Raw genomic sequence first — 18264 nt, forward strand, 5'->3', positions numbered from 1 at the left:
CTGTTCCAGAGATGACGTACTGGAACAAGCGGCTGGACAATCTCCAGCACATCTACGAGCAGCTGAGGGACGAGCGCGTGCGCAAGATGGCGGTCATCCTGGAGCGCACGGACAGCGCCTACTTCCCCTGCTTCAAGACCATCTTCAGGAACATCGTCGCAGGTCAGTCAGCAGCAGAAGCAGCAGCAATGCACCATTTTCTGAGGACGCCCTAGAGCAACCGGTTTAACCGATGTACAAGTTATAGTCTACTTCTAGCAGTAGCATACACTGAGGTGACAAAAGGCATGGGACAGTGAAATGGTCGTGCGGTAGCGTTCTCGCTTCCCACGCCCGGGTTCCCGGGTTCGATTCCCGGCGGGGTCAGGGATTTTCTCTGCCTCGTGATGGCTGGGTGTTGTGTGCTGTCCTTAGGTTAGTTAGGTTTAAGTAGTTCTAAGTTCTAGGGGACTGATGACCATAGCTGTTAAGTCCCATAGTGCTCAGAGCCATTTGAACCATTTTTGACAGTGAAATGCGCATAGACAGATGCCGGTGGTATCGCATACACAGGGTATAAAAGGGTACTAAATTGGCAGAGCTGTCATCTGTACTCGGGTGATTCATGTGAAAAGCTTTCCGACGTGAGTATGGCCGCGCGTCGGGAAGTAACAGACTCTCAATGTAGAATGATAGTTGGAGCTACACTCATGCTCATAAATTAAGGATAATGCTGGTACATGGTGAAACAACGCTCTGGTGGGCGGTTTGCGGGTTTAAATCACCTCGGGGTATGACCATGCGGTGCATTTGACCTGCGGTCGTCGCACGGTGGCGCTGGCAGCAGTCCACATACGCGGAGGGCTGTTAAGTGCATGTCAGAGTACGGTGCAGCGAATAAGTGTGCAGACGTTTTCAGACGTGCTAATGGTGACTGTGTGTTGAAAATGGCTCAAAGAACACATATTGATGACGTTATGAGGGGTAGCATGCTAAGGCGACTGGAGGCTGGTCAAACACAGCAAGTCGTAGCATGGGCCTTCCGTGTGCCACAAACTGTGATCTCAGGATTATGGCAACGATCCCAGCAGACAGTAAACGTGTTCAGGCGCTACAGTACGGGACGTCAACAGTGTACAACACCACAAGAAGACCGATATCTCACCATCAGTGCCCGCAGACGGCCACGGAGTACTGCAGGTAGCCTTGCTTGGAACCTTACCACAGCCGCTGGAACAGTTGCCTCCAGACACACAGTCTACAAACGACTGAACGGAAATGGTTTATTCGCCCAGAGACCTGCAAGGTGCATTCCACTGACCTCTGGCCACAGGAGAACCTTTAAAGCCTAGTGTCAAGAACACAGTACATGGTCATTGGAACTGTGGTCCCAGGTTATGCTGACGGACGAGTCCAAGAATAGTCTAAACAGTGATTCTCGCCGGGTTTTCATCTGGAGTGAACCAGGAACCAGATACCAACCCCTTAATGTACTTGAAAGGGACCTGTATGGAGGTCGTGGTTTGATGTTGCGAGGTGGGATTAGGATTAATGCACGTACATCCCTGCATGTCTTTGACAGAGGAACTGTAACAGGTCAGGTGTATCGGGACGTTATTTTGCACCAGTATGTCCGCCTTTTCATTGGTGCAGTGGGTCCCACCTTCCTCCTGATGGATGATAACGCAAGGCCCCACCGAGCTGCCATTGTGGAGGAGTACCTTGAAACAATATATCAGGCGAATAGAGTGGCCTGCCTGTCCTCCAGACCTAAGCCCCATCGAGCACGTCTGGGATGCCCTCGTTCGACGTATCACTGCACGTCTTCAATATCCTACGACAATAAAAAAAAATGGCTCTGAGCACTATGGGACTGAACATCTATGGTCATCAGTCCCCTAGAACTTAGAACTACATAAACCTAACTAACCTAAGGACATCACACAACACCCAGTCATCACGAGGCATAGAAAAATCCCTGACCCCGCCGGGAATCGAACCCGGGAACCCGGGCGCGGGAAGCGAGAACGCTACCGCACGACCACGAGCTGCGGACAAACTCCTATGACACTTCAGGAGCTCCGACAGGCACCGGTGCAAGAATGGGAAGCTATGCCCCAGCAGCTGCTCGACCACCTGATCCAGAGTATGCCAACCCGTTGTGCGGCATGTGTATGTGTGTACGGTGATCATATCCCATATCGATGTCTGGGTACATGCGCAGGAAACAGTGGTGTTTTGTACCACATGTGTTTCTGGACGGTTTTCTCAACTTATCACCAATACCGTGGAGTTACAGATCTGTGTCGTGTGTGTTCCCTATGGGCTATGCTGTTAGCGCCAGTTTTCTGTAGTGCCACGTTGTGTGGCACCATATTCTGCAACTATCCTAAATTTATGAGCATGAGTGTAGAATGGTAGTTGGAACTACGTAGATGCATGGGACATTCCATTTCGGAAATCGTTAAGGAATTCAAAATTGCGAGATCCAAAGTGTAAAGGGTGTGACGAGAATACCAAATTTCTGGCATTACCTCTCACCACGGACAATGCTGTGGCCAGCGGCCTTCACTTATCGAACGAGAGTAGCGGCGTTCGCGAAGAATTCCAGTGCTAACAGACTAGAAGCGTGAAATAACCGCAGAAATCAATGTGGAGCCGCACGACGAACGTATCCGTTCGGACAGTACGGCGAAATTTGGCGTTGATGGGCTATGGTAACAGACGACTGTCGCGGTGCCTTTGCTGGCAGCTCGACGTCACTTGCAGCACTCTACTAGGCTCGTGACCATGTCGCTTGGAAGCTAGACGACTGAGAAACCATGACCTTCTCAGATGAGTCCCGATTTCAGTTGGTAAGAGCTCATGATACGCGTCGACTGTGGCGTAGACCCCATGGGGCCATGGACCCAGGTTGTCAACAAGGCACTGTACAGACTGGTGGTGGTTCCATAGTGGTGTGAGCTGTGTGTATCTGGATTGGACTGGGTCCTCTCATTAAGCTAAACTCGTTATGTTGGATACTTGGAGACCATTTGCAGACATTCATAGACTTCATGTTCTCAAACAACGATGGAATTTTTATGGATGTCAGTGCGCCATGTAAGAACATTCTGGACAATTAGAGCGAATAATTTGGCCACCCAGATCGCCCGACATGAATCGCAGCGAATATTAGTAGGACATAATCGAGAGGTCTATTCGTGCACAAAGTCTTGCACCGGCAACACTTTCGCAGTTGTGGACAGGCAGCATAGTTCAATATTTCTTCCGCGGGCTTTCAAAGACTTGTTGAGTCTATGCACGTAGAGTTGCAACAGTATCCCGAGCAAAAGGAGGCCCGAAACGATGTTAGGAGGCATCCCATGACTTTTGTTCAAATGGCTCTAAGCACTATGGGAATTAAAATCAGCCGGCCGGAGTGGCCGTGCGGTTCTAGGCGCTACAGTCTGGAACTGAGCGACCCCTACGGTCGCAGGTTCTAATCCTGCCTTGGGCATGGATGTGTGTGATGTCCTTAGGTTAGTTAGGTTTAATTAGTTCTAAGTTCTAGGCGACTGATGACCTCAGAGCCATTTGAACCAATTAACATCTGAGATCATCAGTCCCCCTAGACTTAGAACTACTTAAACCTAACTAACCTAAGGACATCACACACATCCATGCCCGAGGCAGGATTCGAACCTGCGACCGTAGCGGCCGCTCGGTTCCAGACTGTAGCGCCTAGAACAGCTCGGCCACAGCGGCCGGCCATGACTTTTGTCACCTCAGTGTATTTCTGTTTTATTCACAGAGCAACTTAAGAAACAAATTGAGAATCAAAATTTATTCTAATCCATTGTGGCGCAGTGGTACATATAGGTAGAAAGTAGTAATGTCAAAAAAGCACCAGGTTGTACAATGTTTTTTATTGGTTCAAAAACGACGCTTTAGATTATCTGGGGTTACAATAGACAATGGTCATAATAAATGTACTGAAAAGCTAAAATCAAAAACTTTAATATGAAAGACGTGAAGGATAAGAAAGCACATACAAAATATATAATTACCGCCAAAAAGCATTCGTCAAATACGCCTTAAATACCCGGTAATCGAATGCAGAGAACACTGTAGAAGAATCATGTGTATTTAATTCAAATCAGGAAAATCTGTAAGAATGTATATGGAGATGGTATATGTTCTTTCGGACATGTCCATATGTACTTAATCTTCATCTCCATATATAGTTAAGGCTAACCGGCCATGACCTTCTTCTGTGCGGATGCACACGCATTGCCCGAACTCTTATGGGACTCGGTAAGATTGTCTGCCGCGAGTAATGAGTGTAGTGTGCAGGGGCACTACGAGTGTAGTGTGTGGACATTAAGTTGGGAATGTTGGTCTCACCGGGAGCGCGCATGGGATAAATCCCTGCAGTCGCACTATCCTCTGTGCCCTCGGTGGCTCAGATGGATAGAGCGTGTGCCGTGTAACCAGGAGATCCTGGGTTCGAGTCCCAGTCGGGGCATGCATTTTCAGCTGTCCCCGTTGATGTATATCAACGCTTGTCGAGAGCGTAGGGTCTTTATTTAATTATCATTTCTTGTAAGAACTGTGGTTAAGGCACAAAGACAGTTTCGAACACGGCCTATACTCCATTTACCGAAACGAAAGACGGCCTGTAAACATATCAAGGATAGTGACCACAGCGCTGCCGTCGAGGGGTGAACAACAGAAGGGGCAGCGCATAGGGGTAGCAGACAGCACGGGTCAGGCAGTGGCGTCGCTGCTGGATTGTTGTTTATTCTTCGTTTTTTTTGCCACCCCTGTTAACACATATCGAAAACGAGAATATCGCATTAGACTAATCTGGGACCGCTCTATCGAATGGATACGCGAAATTCCACTTTATTTTTTATTTATTTTTTGTCGCGGGAAACAAATCGACGCTGTCCGTCCGCAATGGACGTCGCGTGAAAGACGTGATGGGAGTATTTGTTTGGGTTGACTCGAGCGATACACAGAAAAACTGAATTGCAAATATCTGCCGAAACACGAGACAAAATGCGCCTGACATCTCTAACGAGAGACACCTGTACAAAGTATGTAGGAGACGATCTGAGTAGCCCTCTTTGATAGTCTGCACGTGACGTTGTCGTTTACCGTCTAGTACACTCGGAAGATCAATACAAATTACAAAATGATTTAGATAAGATATCTGCATGGTGCGAAAAGTGGCAGCTAAGTCTGAACAAGTGTGAGTTGCTCCACATACGTATTAAAAAAAAATCTGTTAAATTTCGGTTACACGATCAGTTATGCAAATTGAAAGATTGTCGATTCAGCTAACTATCTAAAGATTCCAATTATGATCACTGTAAATTTCGCTATTAATTGTTGGGTGATTGAAGCCTCCACCGATAATTGCAGTATGATTGGGGAGCTTTCGTACAAGTGAACTGAAGTTTTCTCTAATGTTTTCGATTACATCAGGAGATGAGTCTAATCTGAAAGTCGTTCTATGAACCCTCTACCAAACACTTAAGGGTGAATTGAACACTTAAGCGTGAACTGCAATGTAGTCTTGTAGATGTAGATGTGGAAAAAGAATTAAATCGTAGGGAGAAGAAAAGAAAACTTTAAAGTACTTTGATGAGATTTTCTAGATACAGCAAAGAACATACACGACAGACTTTTTAAAAGTTTATAAGATGTTCACAAATAAAAGTAAAGTAACAGTAATGGAGCGTAAACTACAAATGGCATGCAAAACTTAAGGACGGAAGTAAATTTCACGTGATGTGTCACTGCGAAATAACATAGCTCGATGGAACTTGAACCGTGCATAGATACAACTGCTACATTATACACTGAACCGCCAAAGAAACTGGTACGTGCATTCGTATTCAAGTACAGAGAAACGTAAACAGAAACAACACACATGGCCCTGATAGGTGACACGTACGTAAGCATCCTGTCTGATCACATGCGTCCATTGTGCATTCCGACGGACTTGGGCAATTACAGCAGGTCAATGCGACACCCCACACGTCCATAATTGCTACAGAGTGGCTCCAGGAACACCGTCCTGAGTTTAAACACATTTGCTGGCCACCAAACTCCCCAGACTTCAAGATTATTGAGCATGCCTTGCGAAGTGCTGTTCAGAAGAGATCTCCATCCCCTCGTACTCTTACGGATTTAAGGACAGCCCGGAAGCCAGCCGCTGTGGATGAGCGGTTCTAGGCGCTTCAGTCGGGAACCGCGCTGCTACTATGGTCGCAGGTTCGAATCCTGCCTCGGGCATGGATATGTGTGATGTCCTTAGGTTAGTTAGGTTTAAGTAGTTCTAAGTCTAGGGGACTGATGACCTCATATGTTAAGTCCCATAGTGCTTAGAGCCATTTGAACCATTTAACAGCCCGGCAGAATTCATGGTGTCCATGCCGTGTTGTGACATACATGCTCACGGAGCCCTACACGCTATTAAGCAGGTGTGTCAGTTTCTTTGGCTTTTCAGTGTAGCATAGAAGGTAACCGAAAGAAACAGGTAATGAAACGAACAGAAATCACATATCTATTCAAAGATGGTAATCACATTGATGGCACCACGATTCATGATGACTCTTTGGATATGCAGGGCATGGTTCTTAAAAGGGTGTGTGATCGCAACGGAAGGCAGCGCACGCTGTGGAATGTGCTCCGATGGTTCCTTGGATATGCGGGGCATGGTTCTTAAAAGGGTGTGTGATCGCAACGGAAGGCAGCGCACGCTGTGCAATGTGCTCCGATGGTTCCTTGGATATGCGGGGCATGGTTCTTAAAAGGGTGTGTGATCACAACGGAAGGCAGCGCACGCTGTGCAATGTGCTCCGATGGTTCCTTGGGTATGCGGGGCATGGTTCTTAAAAGGGTGTGTGATCGCAATGGAAGGCAGCGCACGCTGTGCAATGTGCTCCGATGGTTCCTTGGATATCCGGGGCATGGTTCTTAAAAGGGTGTGTGATCGCAACGGAAGGCAGCGCCCACTGTGCAATGTGCTCCGATGCTGGTCACAAGTTTCGTAAGGAGTTCTTGTGGTAGGACGTTCCGTTTCTCCAGCAGCACCGTTGGCGTCTTCCCACCTCTCGCCATTTGAGGTTACATTATCCACTAAGGAACACTGTCAAAAAAGGGTTATGGTGGTCTAGATGTTATGGTGTAAGGGGGCATATTTTGTGTGGGCATGCTGACCTCCAAATCTTTGAACATGATACACTGACCAGTGAACGTTATTGTGACACTGTATTCCATCGCCAGGTCCGTCTCAGCTGGGGTGCATTCGGCCATCATGCTATTTTTGTGAATGACAATGGGCGACTGCATCCAACAGCGCAGGCGGGGAAGCTCTGGGAGCGAGAGGATAATCAGCGAATGGACTGGTTTGCCTGTTCCCCGACTTTAACACAATCGAGCACATATGGGACGTGTTTGAGGAAACGTACTGCAGCTGGTTCTCATGCACCAACGACCATCCAGCAATTGTCAGCTATGTTGTTGAAGGGCTAGAACGCCCTCCCACAAGAACTTTTGTGGTCAGCACGGGAGCACATTGTACAGCATCTGTTGCCATTAATGGTGAACACACGTCCTATTAAGAGCCATGTTCCTCGTTTTGTAATGCCCAGGGAACCATCATAAGTCATTCGGAGACTTCTGTGTAATTACTGTCTTTGAATAAAAGAGTTGTAAGGTGGCAGAATAAATGAAGGTCAGATTCGCACCTTACATGAGAGCTTTATACACCACAACAGGAAGGTGAATATGGCACCTAACTTAATTCGGCGGTAACGAGCAAATTTGCCTAGCAGTATGTAATGCAAAAAGGGATGACATTCAGTTGACGGTAATTAACACACCGTTCCTATAATGCATGTTTGAGCGGAAGGTGAAATAAGCAGCGAGAGGCGTTTTAGTTTGGAATTCAGGGGGACGACGCAGAGGCAAGGCCGCGCTAGAAGGGGTACAACAGAAACCACTTAAAAGGGGTGTCCCAGGCGGAAAGTCAACGACCGACCAGGTGACTCAGACGGGAAGAGCGAGTATAACGGCCCATCTGAGGGAGGACAGGAAAGAAAGCTTTTAGAAAACTGCATTACGGGATTCCAAATGGATGCGAAACAAGACCAGTGACGCATTTTCGATCATGTGTCCTCCGAGTGGTACACACGTGAGAGAGTCAATGTATGCATTTAGGCGTCTGGAACGGGCACAAAACGTCCGATTGGCGGAAACGCGCTAGGAAGGAGAAAAGAGCCAAAGTTTCGACGCAATTGAATGGTAGGGTCTTTGCAATTGGTAGAGAGAGTTTCCCCAAAATTAGAGGAATGGTCCTGTTGGTCGAAAAAAGTTGTGACGTAAAGAACGAAAGAACCCGTGTGGGGAGACAGTTCAGCCATGAGTAAGACAAGAGGTAAATTTTCGGGAACTCTTCTCTCAACTGGCATCAAGTGCAGAATGGAGCGTATAATGCTCCGTACAACACAGAGAAGTAATTTGTGTGAATACTGCGTTCGCAGCGACTGATATCCAGCTAGAAATTTGCTGTAGCATCTTTTAGCACCAACTGTGCAGAAACGAATGTTTTTTGCTCGCGTATCATGTCGTTTTTGGAAGCCCAGAATCTACTCTGTAGGAATCAACATGGATTCCGGAAACAGCGATCGTGTGAGACCCAACTCGCTTTATTTGTTCATGAGACCCAGAAAATATTAGATACAGGCTCCCAGGTAGATGCTATTTTCCTTGACTTCCGGAAGGCGTTCGATACAGTTCCGCACTGTCGCCTGATAAACAAAGTAAGAGCCTACGGAATATCAGACCAGCAGTGTGGCTGGATTGAAGAGTTTTTAGCAAACAGAACACAGCAAGTTGTTATCAATGGAGAGACGTCTACAGACGTTAAAGTAACCTCTGGCGTGCCACAGGGGAGTGTTATGGGACCATTGCTTTTCACAATATATATAAATGACCTAGTAGATAGTGTCGGAAGTTCCATGCGGCTTTTCGCGGATGATGCTGTAGTATACAGAGAAGTTGCAGCATTAGAAAATTGTAGCGAAATGCAGGAAGATCTGCAGCGGATAGGCACTTGGTGCAGGGAGTGGCAACTGATCCTTAACATAGGCAAATGTAATGTATTGCGAATACATAGAAAGAAGAATCATTTACTGTATGATTATATGATAGCGGAACAAACACTGGTAGCAGTTACTTCTGTAAAATATCTGGGAGTATGCGTGCGGAACGATTTGAAATGGAATGTTCATATAAAATTAATTGTTGGTAAGGCGGGTACCAGGTTGAGATTGATTGGGAGAGTCCTTAGAAAATGTAGTCCATCAACAAAGAAGGTGGCTTACAAAACACTCGTTCGACCTATACTTGAGTATTGCTCATCAGTGTGGGATCCGTACCAGATCGGGTTGACTGAGGAGATAGAGAAGATCCAAAGAAGAGCGGCGCGTTTCGTCACAGGGTTATTTGGTAACCGTGATAGCGTTACGGAGATGTTTAGCAAACTCAGGTGGCGACTCTGCAAGAGAGGCGCTCTGCATCGCGGTGTAGCTTGCTCGCCAGGTTTCGGGAGGGTGCGTTTCTGGTTGAGGTATCGAATATATTGCTTCCTCCTACTTATACCTCCCGAGGAGATCACGAATGTAAAATTAGAGAGATTCGACCACGCACGGTGGCTTTCCGGCAGTCGTTCTTCCCGCGAACCATACTGCGACTGGAACAGGATAGGGAGGTAATGACAGTGGCACGTAAAGTGCCCTCCGCCACACACCGTTGGGTGGCTTGCGGAGTATAAATGTAGATGTAGAATGAATCAGCCAATTAGTTAATTGTTCTTGCGAGAACTGAGAGGACATTGTAATATGCATGCGCGTGTATATCGCTACATTCTAAGACTAGGGTCGAGTACATGTTCTCTCACATAACGAGAAACATAGGGAAAGTTTCTGCTGGAAAATTCAGCGAAGGTGTAATTAGCTTTTTAGGCATTTCAGCGGAAGAGAGTGGCCTAGCAGACGACAGCTCATCGCAGCTTAAGATAAATACCCTGTGCAGAGGTGTAAACTTGTTGGTTCACCAGCTTGCGTCCACTGTAAACTCGAGCGACCTTGGATAATCTTTTGCTCAATTTGTTACATAGTTAACCATCCACCTTAGAGTTGATCGTCATCCTAAAAATAGAACCGAATTTTGAACCGGAATCGGACGATTTTCGCAGTACTGACCAACATCATAACGTAAGTGTAGGAACAATTTTGTAAAGAAACTTCTAGTTAAACTTTAATAGTCTCGTGTTTAGGAAAATTTAACCTTCTGAGAGTTAACATTTAATATTGTTGTGTTTAGGATTATTTCACTTTTTGATGTTGACGAGATGCGTTATCCTGACAACTGTTTTTTTGCTGTCACATTGAAAACTGTGTAAAAGTGTGTATTTTTGTGCTAATATTGCAGCATTAAACCTGTAATTTCAACTTACACGGTTGTCGTGAATCCTAGAATAAGTAAACCAAAAATATTGGACCTTACAGTGTCATTTCTGTTGTTTAATTTCGTATTTCTTTCAGTTATGTTTGGTACTATATTGCAGCAGTTCTTTCCATGTATCATACAAGAATCATCCAGTTACATTTTTTGGCAGTGACACATAACGCGAAAGTTACTACTGTCCTTACGTTATGCACAAAAGTGTAGTTAAATCATGTGATGCTCAGGGAAACAGATAACAGAGTGCAACATTAAAAGTAGTAGATAACCTTTGTTAGCTGTGCACAAAATAGCTGACGATGGCAGAGGTAAACTCTAGATTCCGTATTACATGAGTAGTTAAATTGAAAAAGAAGAATATGTTAATATCTAATATAAATTCGCTGCAGACGAAGGGTGAAGGTTGCATTCGTACGTCAGATAACTAATGAAAAGGTGTTCAGTCAAATTGGGGAGACAACAGTTTTGTGACACAACTTGACGAAAAGAAAGGTTATTGTCGTTTATTTAGCGAACAGCGAATTCACACAATTGTCAACACTTGCATACTGGTGTAGACAGATTTACAAATGGGAAACAACGAAATTGACAAGGTTACGTGTGTTTCATAACGGTGTCTAGTTCTTCAATCCAGTGCACAGCCTCTAATGTTGCCAGCAGGAAATCTTCTTCACTGCAGTGATATACTCGAAACCAACCGTCGCTGATATTTCAATCACCAACTTCCTCCTCGGAAAGCTAAAATATTTTGTTTACGCCGACCTACATACGCAGAAAAGATCATCAAAATAAGATACGAGATATCAGAGCTCACAAGGAAAGATACACGTGTTCATTTCTTCCACGCACTGTTGGAAAATGGAATAAGAGAGAATCATAGAGAAGATCGTTCGATGAAACATAAGTGTGATTTGTAGAGTATCGATGTGGATGTAGTTGTATATGAATGTGCTGTATGGTCTGGCGTGGAGCTCGGGACCCACAATCTGAATTGCATAGCTTGTTCCACTAGTGGAGTGCATCTTTGCATCTGCCATGGTTTGTTCATATTCGATTTAGTGCCGTCCAGGTATTGATTGGTAGGCGACATCCACTTCGGAGCTCAGCATCTGAGAAGATGTTACGCAGGGGCGCATCTGTTACTGCTTCTCAACAACCTTACCATTCTACAAGAGTTTTAAAACCTCTGGCAACCGTGTCAGAAGCGTCAAGCAGAGTAGAATGTTGTGTCTGTAGCCTTTTAAGATTTGAAAGTGAGTGGTCGCCATGCGTAGGTGCATTAGGATTCATGGAGATCTTACTGAATTCTCTCAAAAATGTAGCAAATCTCTACAAGACAAGAGGCAAGATGCCTGTTAATAGCGGAAGTCCCTTTATTTATTTATTTATTTAGCTTATGGCATATAACACATCATATAGAAAATACATAAAAATCATAAGACACAGAAATAAAGAGTAGTCACAGTGTGTAACATATAGTTGTAGATATAAAAGTGTTTAAAAATAGTGTATATAACAAACAAAAGTTCACAAACAAACATCCAGATTTGTGACATAGTCTATTGCACTTTCAGTCGCGGTCAGAAACTCATTGGGGTCTCCTGCAAAACGTCTCAGAGGGCAATCTTCCACGATGTGACGAATCGTCTGCCGGTCCGCACCGCAGTCACATCTCGGGGTGGTGATTTTACCCCACCTGTGGAGGCTGTCTGCACATCTGCCGTTATTTGTCCGAATTCGATTCAGGGTCGTCCAAGTTTTCCTTGGCAAATTGAATCCTGGTGGTTGGACATTGATGCATGGCATATTCTGCAGGTTTTGGGGCACAGATTCTCTCCACCCCATTTTCCAGAGGTTGCCATAATCCGGGTTGAGGGGATGCGTATTTTTTGCCTTTTTTAAAGAGGGGTGTCTTGAGCTTAATCTGTTCATCTCCAGGGCAGGAACATCCTTATGGATTGGCAGTTTCTCGTTGTTCAGCACTTTTCCGTACTCGCGTAAGAGAGCGTTCTCTCTGCGCAGGTCCGGTGGGGGAATGTTGCTCAGTATAGGTAGCCAGTGTAAAGGCGTTGGCTTTATTGTTCCTGATATCATCCTCATTGTGTAGTTTAGTTGAGCATCGATCAAGCCTGTGTGTTTACTGTTTAGCCATACCGGTGCGGCATATTCTGCTGTTGTGTAGACAAGTCCCAAGGCCGAAGATCTCAGTACAGCCGCGGAAGAGCCCCACGTGGTCCCACATAGCTTCTGTATGATATTATTTCGAGTTTTGAGTTTTGCGGCTGTATTACGTAGGTGTTCCTTGAATGTTAGGGTTCTGTCAAAGGTGACGCCTAGATATCTGGGGTAATTATTATGGTTTAGCTGCCTGTTTTCGAAATGAACGTTGAGCTTTCTTTTTGCTTGGGCATTGTCGAGGTGAAAGCATGTCACCTCCGTTTTTCTCGCGTTTGGCCGTAATCTCCACCTTCGGAAGTAATCTCCCAGCTTTGTTAGATCCGCAGTTAATGTGTTTTCCGTTGCCTCCATTGATCTGCCTCTTGCAGCTATTGCCCAGTCGTCGGCATATCCGAATTTTTGAGAAGTGGTTTCAGGTAAGTCAGATATGTAGAGGTTAAACATCAATGGCGCCAGAACGGAGCCTTGTGGTAAACCATTGTTGAGCTTCATTTGGTCACTTTTTAAGCCGCCCATTATGACTCTGAAACTTCTATCTGTGAGCATGTTATCAATGAGGTTGACCAGCTTATTACATGGTATGACCCGCAGCAACTTAAATATCAGGCCTTGTCGCCAAACGGTATCATAAGCGGCTGATAGGTCAATAAAGGCTACTGATGTTTTGAGTTTTTTTCTGAAAGCTCGCCTCTATATGAGTTGCTAGGGAGAGGATCTGGTCGGTGCAACTGCGGTTGGGTCGAAAACCTGCCTGTTCAATCGGTACCACTTCAAGAATTTTTCCGCTTATTCTATTGTAGATGATACGTTCCAACAGCTTATAGACACAGTTCAGCAGAGTGATAGGGCGGTAGTTTTGGGGCATGTCATTAGGTTTGCCTGGCTTTAGTATCGCTATAATCTTTGCTCGTTTAAGCTGGTGTGGGATATTACCCAATTCTAAAATATCTGTTAAGAAGTTTGCGAGCCATGTTCTAGTATATTTTCCACAGTGAAGTAGGAATTCCGAGTGGATGCCATCGAAGCCGGGAGCCTTGCCACTTCTTCCGCTGTGATAGGCTGGGAAAATTCGGAGTTAGGCGATGCCCTTTGTTTTAAGGATCTTAATTCACGTTTGACGGTCGTGGTGTGTGTTCTGTCCCTTGGTGCTCTTGAGGTTCTAACTATGTGTGCGGCCACATTGTTAGGGGTTATCGGGTGGGTGTCTTTTATTTTACGTTTACTGCCTCCCAGGTTACGGAGTAGGGTCCATGTTTGCCTACTGGATTTAGTGAAATCTAGATTCTCCACTGTGTCCATCCATTTTTCCCGTCAAGCTGCGTCTAAGCTGTGCAACAGTTCGTCCGCGATTTCTTGGTTGTTGGTTTCGGTAAATTCCTGGTACAGGTCTTCGCATCTCTCATTCCAGCCAGGGATGTACTCTTTCCGGTAGCCTCTGGGTACATTCCTCTTAGCCGTAGCGATGACTGCTCCCACAAATCTGTCATAGTTGTCCCTAGTCGGGGGTATCCAACCTAGACACTTGTCAAGGTTTTCTGCAAAGGAGGCCCAGTCTGCCTTCTGGAAATTCCATCGTGGGCGAGGAAAGGATTTTATGATTGGGATGTTAATTCCGACTTTTAAGATAACAGGGCGATGCTGGCTATGTGGGAAATCAGACAGGACTTCACGAGTTGCGGCTAGCGGTTGGTTGTTTTTATTTTTAGTGACAAAACATAAATCAGGGTTATAATCTCGTCTCCATGCTGCTGATCGAAATGTTCCGCGGTCCTTGGCGTCGAAAATCAGGTGGGTGTTAGTCTCCTCACTCCAGCTCATCAGGGATTCACCGTTCTGGTCGTTTCGTGCGTACTTCCAGTTCTCATGGTGACTATTAAAGTCTCCTACGTAGATAGCAGGGTGGGGATATTCTTGGAGTACTTCTGGAGGCCATGGACAGCCGGGAGGCTTATAGATGTTAACTATAGTGGTCTCGCCAATTTTGACAGCAACTTCATGTATGTTGTTGTCTGTAGATATCTTACACAGCGAAGCATTTTCTATATTATTTCGTATGTAGGTTGCCACGCCGTAATTGCGGTGATAGGTGGCTCCCAGTATCTCGAATCCAGGGATTTTTCCTCTAGAGGCCAGCTGATCTATGTTTTCCGCATGAGTCTCTTGTATCGCGACTACGTCGATTTTGTTCTGAGTGAGAACTCTCTGGAGAAATTCACATTTGCTCCTACTTATACCTTCAATGTTTAGGTGGCAGACTCGGAGCACCGTCCGAGTGCTCTAGTCAATTCTTCATCGTTCATTTGGTCGGTATCATTCATGATGTGTTTACCAGGAGATCCAGCACAGGATTATCTGGATTATCTGGTTGCCTTTAGTGCTAGTTCATTTAGCGTTACCCAGGGTGCACGTGTAGTATTCTACTACGGACGCGAACTAGCCTTACACCCCCGTCCCTTAAAGTTGGGTAGATATGATGGGGAGTGATATGCGCATGGTGATATTTAGTAAGGCCTCGACAATCTTTGTACGATGGCTGTTCATGCAGACAGGCGCACCATACCGAGCACTTGGGTACACTGGAACTGAGATTGAAGAGCACAGGGTTGCTGTTGAGGATTCCTAGGTACTCCCACGAAACTACTGGAGGACGTCGTTACGAGTCTTCAATTTCTGAGCTAGATTCAGAAGGTGTTGCCTGTATGACGGTGATCGATCCAAAATGTCACCTCGATATTTTTACTTCCAGTTATGATGAATATGTCTGTCTCTGAAACTAATGTTCAGTTTCACGTTTGCCAGATGATTATTCAAATCGAGACCATCATCAATAAGTCTTAGGTCAGCGTCAGAACTGGAAATATATTAATAATTAATCGATTGACAGAAGCAGCTTCTGTCTAACAGTTAATTATTAATGTGACATATTTACAATTTCTTCAAGCTGTAGAAGACATTTTTCTGTCTGCTCCAGTTCCTTATGTTGCTTGGCAAGAGTCAGGTCGTCGCTACAGTAGAATTTTCCAGACGAGATGTCAGAAAGGCAAAAAAAGGTAAGCTGATACGACACGCCCTGAGACATCAAGTAACACTCGTAGTTAATTTGATAATGCGGGAAATGGGCGATAGGGGAGGATAAAATTGTAGAAGAAGACGAAGGCTTGGATGTATAGGGTTTTTATAAATTAGTTATACAAAAGTAACATTTAATTATGAAAAAGGCAATTATCTTACAGGAACTTTTGATATAGCACTGAATGCAATATATATTCAAGTTTTATTTACAAATATTCAATGTGGCTACCTTTTGTAACACGACAAATGACCCATCAGTAATCAGTTTCCCGCCAAATCCTATAAAGCAAGTCCTGAGGTATGGTGGCAAGTGCTTGTGTTATCCGTGGTCGCAGATCGTTAACGTTTCAGGGAAGCGGAGGAACAAACACTGTATCTTTACCGTAACCCCATACGTAGAAGTTCATTGGGGCTAAGACAGGTGATAGTGGTGGCCAGGGTATTGTTCCACCAAGTCCGATCCAAGTTGTCACATTCCTTCGAAGACACGCTGCAACTTCACGACGATAACGTGGCGCGCAGTCTTGCTGGAAACTAAATTCTTCCCGTATCCTGTTGCGACTGATGCATTGGATAATATTCAAACATGTCCAGGTACGATATGCCAGTTGCAATGGACTCGTTAAAAAAGAAAGGAGCGGATATCTTGTTACAATTTACAGCGCAAGAAACGTTTACTTTAGCCGAGTCCCGCACAAGTTCCATTGAGTGGGTTCTGCTTACCGTACATCCGAACATTTTGCCAATTTACTTTACCGCAAGTATGGAAGGTGGCCTCATCAGTGAACACAATTTCGTTAAGAAAATCATTTTCAGTCTGCATTTTGTTAAACATGTTTACACTAAATTCATCTCGTTTTTCTTTGTCACATTCTCTTAAAGGTTGCAACAGTACCAACTTGTAGGGCTTTAGTGACAGGCGTTTCCGTAATACCATCCTCACGTTAACAATATGCACATTCAATTCTAACCTGGCACGTCTCGCTAATTTACCAGGACTGTGTATGTAAGACTGCCACACTAGTACAATTGATGCGTCTGAACCGGCTGGATGACTCTAACCCAGCGTCCTGTGTGATACACAGCTAATTTCGGTGAAACGATTGTACCGATTAATAACAGTTTCTCTTTGAGGTGGTGGCTCGCTATATTTGTTACTGAATTGTGTCTGAACTGTGGTAGCAGATTTGGCTTCTTCAAACCATGAGCAACATTTGGCGCACGCTCTGTACCGTTCTACGATTCCATTATCACTGTTGGAACAACTCATTCGCACATGCCACCTGGCGGGAACGTCGGGAACTAACAGTGTTAAGGGGAGAATAGAACTTTTTTTTAGATTAGATTAATAATTCATTCCATAAACTCATAAAAGAGGGAATCCCCCTGGGTGTGGAACATGTCAGATAAACACATTACAAAAATGTAATTAGAAAAACTTGAATTTCATTAATTTTAACGATCCTCACTTAATAAACAGTAAAATTATGAACATGAATTAAATTTAAACTTCTAATATTGACTGGCTTAATACATATATCTGCTTTCACTAAATCCATCATTCAGACATTTGCTAGTTTCGTGGCTATTACAACCATGTATTGTCAAAAATTAAAGTAAATTATTCATTTCAGTGATCCTCAGTTAAGAACAGTCAGATTATGTACAAGATTTAAAATTAAACTTCCGCTATTTACAGACTTACGACTTACATCTGCTTTCCATACATCCATCATTCACACAGTGGATATTTACTTGGCTGTTACAACCAAGTATTGTCAAAAATTTAAGTATAATAAATTTTCATTAAAATGGTCTACTGCACTTGTTGAGAAACTCATGGATGGAATAGAAGGAGTTGGCCACCAAAAATTCTTTTAAATTATGTTTAAATTGTGCCTTGTCTGAAACTAAACTCTTAATGGTTCCTGGTAACTTATTGAAAATATGCGTTGCTGAGTACTGGACTCCTTTCTGGGCAAGAGTAAGTGATTTTAAATCTTTATGTATATTGTTATTATTCCTAGCATTGATACTGTGTACTAAGCAGTTAGTTGGAAAAAGAGATGTATTATTTAACACAAACTTCATTAAGGAATAAATGTACTGAGAAGTTGTGGTTAATATGCCCAATCCTTTGAATAGGTTTCGACATGATGTTCTAGGGTTTACACTACTCATTACTCTTATTATACCCTTCTGTACTCTAAAACGTTTTTCTCTGTTTGTGGAGTTACCCCAAAATATTATACCATGTAACATAATGGAGTGAAAATAAGCAAAATATGCCAGTTTTTTTATATTTATATCTCCTATGTCTGACATCATTCGCATTGCAAACACAGACTTGTTTAGGCGCTTTAGCAGTTCGTTAGTATGTTGCTCCCAACTGAATTTATTATCAAGTTGTAATCCCAAGAATTTTACACTCTTAACTTTTCCTATTTCCATGTCATCATATTTTATACACACACCAGAAGGAAATCTCTTGGAAGTTCTGAACTGTATATAGTG

General features: G+C 44.3%; 1 protein-coding gene across 1 annotated transcript in view; it reads left to right on the plus strand.

Moving 5' to 3' along the window:
• Positions 1-18264, plus strand: part of LOC126252221 (dynein beta chain, ciliary) — a 769797-nt gene that overhangs the window by 45984 nt on the left and 705549 nt on the right. Inside the window, exon 5 of the mRNA XM_049953092.1 lies at positions 10-162. Coding sequence (XP_049809049.1) covers positions 10-162 — 153 coding nt within the window. The remainder of the gene's footprint in view (positions 1-9; positions 163-18264) is intronic.

This window comes from Schistocerca nitens, chromosome 4 (assembly GCF_023898315.1).
Source record: "Schistocerca nitens isolate TAMUIC-IGC-003100 chromosome 4, iqSchNite1.1, whole genome shotgun sequence".
In the NCBI taxonomy this organism is placed as follows: Eukaryota; Metazoa; Arthropoda; class Insecta; order Orthoptera; family Acrididae; genus Schistocerca; species Schistocerca nitens.